Consider the following 6,000-nt stretch of genomic DNA (forward strand, 5'->3'; position numbering starts at 1 on the left):
ATTGTCTCTAACTGAGAAATTGTTGAGTGGAGTTGGTCGTACCTAATTCGTCTCTCTTTCAGTTTTTTAGCTTTAAAAATTCGCCTCTTATGACGCACTTGTGCGCCTCCCAGTTTGTGGTGTGAGAGGTGTCTGTGTGATTGTTGAATGTGAAATACTCTGTTAAGGTAGTATCAAGTGAGGTTACCACAGTCGGGTCTGAGAGTAAGTGATCGTCCAAGCGCCAGATATAGTCAGACAAGGGGGCTTCTGGCCATACAATATCACATACTACCGGGGCATGATCTGTCCATGTGATCTTTCCTATGTGGCATGAGTGCACTATAGAGAGAGTAAGTGAATCTGTAAACCAATAGTCAATGCGAGAATATTTGTGGAAGACATTGGAAAGGTGAGTATAATCTCTCCCTGTCGGATGGAATGTTCTCCACACATCATGGAGATTTAAATTAGACAGCGTGGTTTTAATCGATTTCAATGTCAATTTAGGGACACTAGATCCTGAGTTAGATGTGTCCAATGTTGGCTGTAATGGGACATTAAAATCACCGCCCAGGAACACTGCGCCCTTTGCTTGGTCCAGGAGCAATCCTGATAGTTTTTTGAAGAAACGGTGTTGCTGTACATTAGGAGCATACACATTTAGGAGAGAGATAGGTCTGCCAAACAGAAGACCCACCAAAAGTAGGTATCTGCCTTCTGGGTCTTTATGTGTGGATAATGTTTGGAAATCTATTGAGTTATGCATCAAGATTCCCACTCCATTCTTTTTTAGGGGGCCTGACGCAAAAAAGGCAACTGGGTATTTCTGAGATGACCATTTGGGCTCCCTTCCCCTCTGAAAATGGGTCTCCTGCAAGAAGACCATTGAACTACGGAGTTTAGAGAATTCTCGCATTGCTATTGAGCGCTTTCCTGGGCTATTTAGTCCATGTGTGTTTATGGTCACTAAAGTCAGGGTGTGATCCTGTCTATGAGAGCGTGGGGTTTGCATTGTAGAATGGGGGGGGGGAAGAAAAAAAAAGGGGGAAGGGAGGGGGGGAAAATTTACAGGAAAGTAGGGTATAAGGTTAGATGGGTGTAGGGTGAAACGAGTGATAGGTAAGAAAAGGTAGAGAGGTAAGCCCTTAGGCCAAGTGATCTAAGACTGTTGGAAAAAGACTACAGATTGTTGGTCCAGACTGCTTAACAGTGAAAGGTTTTTAAAGAAATAGGATTGCTAATAAGAGATAAAGAATCTCCTATCTGAAGTGCACTATGAGAAATAAGTACACTAGTGAGGATGTGTCCTGGCAAGAACTGGAGGACAGTTATTCTTAAATTTAAGGGTTATTTAGGATATGTGGCTTAGAGCTATTTTCCTGCAGTGGTTCGTATTGTATTGTGTAACTTGGTAATGGTACTAAGCCAGTCGTCAGACATATGTGATGTAATTGTGCTATATATACAGGGAGCAGGGATGATGTGGTGTAGGTGTTTGCCGGGGGATGAGTATTTGAGATGAAAACTAGGTGTGTGTATATTTCCTGACCTCCCGTCAGAATGTCTCGGATAGAAAAAGAAGTATTAGTCATCGGCATTCCATTTATAACATTATGTATATCCTAGAACAGTAAAATTACAGTAAAACAGTTAATAAACATTCGGATGACATTAGAAAGACAAACCTTTGTGTTCTAATATATTACAACTAATAACAAACTTGCCCCCTTCTTGGAGAGCACCCCCCGCAACCGGATGCCCGATTTCGAGAAGGGGTGGTATTATTCCCACACTACCTTCCTAGAGGCAAACTCAACATGCATGTAAACAACATTAAGGAATAAGTTAGGTAACCACATCTATAACAATAGCGCTTTGCGTGGCTAGTGAGTGGTGTGTGGGTGATCGTAGGAGATGTGTGTTATATATGCGTTATATGTTCAGGGAGCAGTGATGAGGTGGTGTAAGTGTTTGTCAATGAACATGTGTATGTGGCTAAGAACAAGTGATGTGTGTATGTGTGTCCAGGATTCCCGTTATGAAATCCCAAGTAGAAGTAAATGTGTTAGTGTTCCATGTTCTATACCTTGCGCTATACAAATGAACAGTGCAAATACAGTTATGCTGCTAATGCAGCCATCCAAAGACTCAAAGAAACTATGTGTTTGATTAAATTATAGCTGCTTTTGAACTTGTCCCCTCCTCGAGGAGCATTCCCCTCAACCAGTTGACAAATTACAAGAAAGTACAACATCATTTCCATGTTGCTATCCTAGTGGCGAGCACAACATTTTTGTTAACAACATTTAAATAACTATATATGTATAATGTCTCTATTGCTAGTCTCTGACAACTATGCAAACAAATCAGGGTACACAATGCCAGTATACTTGCGCCTTCAAAGCAGGACTGCAGCCTCCCAGGAACAGACAGCAACAGTACCAACGGGGTCAGTGTGTTCCAGTTTGTTTCAGTCCCCAATTTCTTTGTGCAGAGCTGCAGCTTGTGTAGATATGCCATCTTCTTCTTGTGTCCCTCCCTGAGACCTATATGCTGCCTCCTCGGCTGGCTGTGGGGGGGTTGGTGTTTCAATGGAAAGTTGTGTGCAGAATCTGATAAGGTCTTCTCCCGTTTTATACAGTGCTGTCTTATTGTCTCGGGTGGCAACTATGGAAACAGGGAACCCCCATCTATAAGGTATCTTGTGTGCCTGTAAGACCGATGTGAGGAATGATAGGGACCTACGTTTTTGCAGGGTGATAGGGCTAATATAACTGAATATTTGTATATTAATACCAGCATGGCTGACTGGCTGTTTTGCTCTGGAGTTTCTCAGAATGTCTTCTTTAACAGGGAAGTGAAGTAATTTAACAATAATGTCCCTAGGGGGTGCCCTGGGTGGGGGTTTTGCCCTGAGTGCCCTGTGGGCTCTTTCAATTGGTATGTCTGGGGCCCCAGGTGTCCCCTTTATAGTCCTGAAAAGGTCCTGCAGGTATCCCATAATTGCAGTGGGGTCTATAGATTCCGGTGTCCCCCTAATTCGCAAGTTATTGCGGCGGCTACGGTTTTCTAAGTCCTCTATTTTCTCATGTAATGCATCAATAGAGTTCTCTTGTGCTGCAACCTTATTTGTAATCTGTTTGAGTCCAATTGAAACTGTAGAGCTTTGCTCCTCTATTGTTGTAACTCTACCTTTAAGGGTAGAAATATCTCTATGAAGGTCTTTGTACAGTGTGCGGACTTCATGCATTGCCACCCTTATGTCTTCTTTAGAGGATAGCAGACTCAAATCAGCTTTAGTGACATAGCCTGTAGGTAGTGCTTCTATTATGGGTTCCTGTGCTGGGGTTATAGGTTGACTGTCCTCTAATGCATCAGGCTGTGAGGATGTAGAATGTTCTATTGTTTTCAGATATTGCCCTATCGTTTTATTATTAATGCCCTTTTCCATTTTTTGGCCCTTCTTTTGAGGCATAACCACGTAGAAAAAAGGAGATGCCCCTTCCTGCTTGTTAGATTGTTCAAATCAGGGATCTTTATCTAATGGAGGGGTCTGTAGTTTGCTCATGCAGGTTTATTGTGGATAAGAGAGAAAAAAAAAAAATGTCTCGTGTTTATTTCTTATTGACTTCTTGCCAACACCCTCTTATACCACCGCTGTGCTGTATTTACAATCAAACAAGTGTGCCCTGCAGCGTCCCTGTCTGCTTATATGGCCTCCTCTGTGTTATGGCATATCATATATTAGGGGATACCCCACACGGCCCGCTCCTGCAGGTCAATTGGTAGTGTTTATTTGCCTCCGTGTGTGCGATGTGCTGGGTGATTCCCGGTCGGCAGTTTTAGCCAAATCGTGGGGTGCGTGTTAACACTTGCCTGTTATACTGCCCGGTGCCTGAAGTTTGGGCTCTGTCCGTACCACACACTGGTGAGTCTATTTGCGGAAGCCACGTGGCGTGCCGAGGTCCGTGTAAAGGCCCCTGTAGTCTGTCACTTATCTGCAGTTGTAGGTTTCAGATGTATCTCTCTGGCTGGTCCATCTGTTCAGATCACCACTGCTTTCAAATTGAGGTATTTTAGCCACCGTTACATGTTAGTTGCTGTCCTCCAAAAATGCCAGGCCTAAGAGCTCTAACTCTTTGCTGCCATTCAGCTCTGTGGCTAAGCTCCGCCCCTCATGATGGTAAATTTTATAAGTTATTAACTCAATATAATGAAATGAAGGGCAATCAAATTAATTATATAAACCATAATTTAATATAAAATTGATTTATAGTCTCAACCATGGTATACAATTTGAATTGTTTTTTTTTTTTTAAAAGGACTTTGATTTAATAGCACAGTATAAAATAATAGAGGTATAATTCATTTATAGGGCTATAAGTTTTATTAATTTTTAAATTAATTTTTGAGATTTAACCATAAGGTCATATGTATAGGGATTATAAAATATACTGCTAGATAAATTGTCCTTACAATGGATATGGCTCAAAGATTAAAATACAGAATAAGATAGACATATCCAGTGGTCAATATTTTAGGTGGCAATTTAAATCTAGTTCTAGATTTAGACCCCGAGGGGTCAGGGAACCTAATTGGAATATCCATTTACCTTCCCTTTTTAAAATTTCATAATGGAGGTCGCCTCCCCTACAGTGGTTGGAAATTTGATCTATTACCATAAATTTTAAATGTTTAAGATTTGCATTATTACATGTGGCAAAATGTTTAGGAACTGGAAGGTCTTTATTTTGTTCTTTATTGTGGTGCTCTATTGACAGGATGTGTTCTCTTATCCTGTTGTGTAGGGGTCTTTCTGATTCCCCCACGTATTGAGCGCCACATTTGCACTCAATGACATAAATAACATTCCTATATATAGACCTATTCATTTGTTGGATTTTAAAGACTTCACCTGTAGAGTTAGTTTTTATTTATTTCTTTTTCATTCCATGTTGACATGACTTACATTTATGACAAAGGTAAAAGCCTTTTAGATCGATATAGAGCTGGGGGAGGGTGGAGTTAACCGCCAAAGCAGCAAGTAGCATCATGGCAGAGCTCCTGGAACTTAACTTCTACGATTAGCTTTTGGACAACTTGAGAATCTCTGAATTTTCACATTTTGCTTCTAAAGGGGTCTACAACATGGATGGTCTATCTTAGGACTGAGACAGTGCCTAAAAGTAACGCTGCTAGTATTGAGGCCTACCTCCTAACTGAAGCCTCTGCGGCGAGTGCATACGCAACAGCAAAGCAGATAGAGAAATATTACTACCACTACTATGGACATACAGATCCTAATTGCCTTGCGAGAATTGTCTCGCACTATGGACCTCCATCAGATGTCCCTCCTATCCGAGCTGAAAGCAGTTATGGCTCCGCTTCAGATTGCACTACCTACGGAGGAAGCTTTCTGTGTGATTGACAGGCCTATTCCGGTCTCATTACCTTGCCGTACAGACCCAGCCCTAGCTTCTGTGGAGCGACATATGCCTGCAGTTCAGAACATGGAGCCGCAGATACTAGAACGGAACACCACACGCCAGTTGAGTGCTATACCTGACTTGCAGCGGACCAGTGCGGTGCTGGCTGCCCCATTGGGAGATCCCCCTTCAGATGCCGAGTTCATGCTAGGTGAGAAAGGCATACTGGGACCGCAGCAGAGTCCCGGACCCTTGGGACCCACGGCTCCTCAGATAAATACCGAAGATACGCCTATCTATAAGTGTGGAGAGGCTGGAAGCATTGCTCCGTACACCGGAGTAACAGACACCACTAGCGCACAAGAGGACAAGCTGTATCGGCGGAGCATGGAAATTAGTGGCTTGAGTCTGATAGCGCTGTTGCTTTGCTACACAGGACCCTCTAGAGTGTCTCCTCAGATCCCGGAAAGAATTTCTTGTGAGCTCTTACTAAAGATGGTGAAAATAGGCGTGGGGTAGTTCTCCTCAGCCCCACAAGAACAGATATTGACTCTTCTCTTTGCTTGATATGTGGTCTGCACTGACTGACTAG

General features: G+C 42.6%; 1 protein-coding gene across 1 annotated transcript in view; it reads left to right on the forward strand.

Annotated features, from left to right (window-relative positions):
- The window catches only part of LOC128661262 (uncharacterized), a 279,582-nt gene that overhangs the window by 156,759 nt on the left and 116,823 nt on the right, over positions 1–6,000 (forward strand). Inside the window, exon 4 of the mRNA XM_053715535.1 lies at positions 5,280–5,923. Coding sequence (XP_053571510.1) covers positions 5,280–5,923 — 644 coding nt within the window. The remainder of the gene's footprint in view (positions 1–5,279; positions 5,924–6,000) is intronic.

The sequence above is a fragment of the Bombina bombina genome, chromosome 5 (assembly GCF_027579735.1).
Source record: "Bombina bombina isolate aBomBom1 chromosome 5, aBomBom1.pri, whole genome shotgun sequence".
Classification (NCBI taxonomy): Eukaryota; Metazoa; Chordata; class Amphibia; order Anura; family Bombinatoridae; genus Bombina; species Bombina bombina.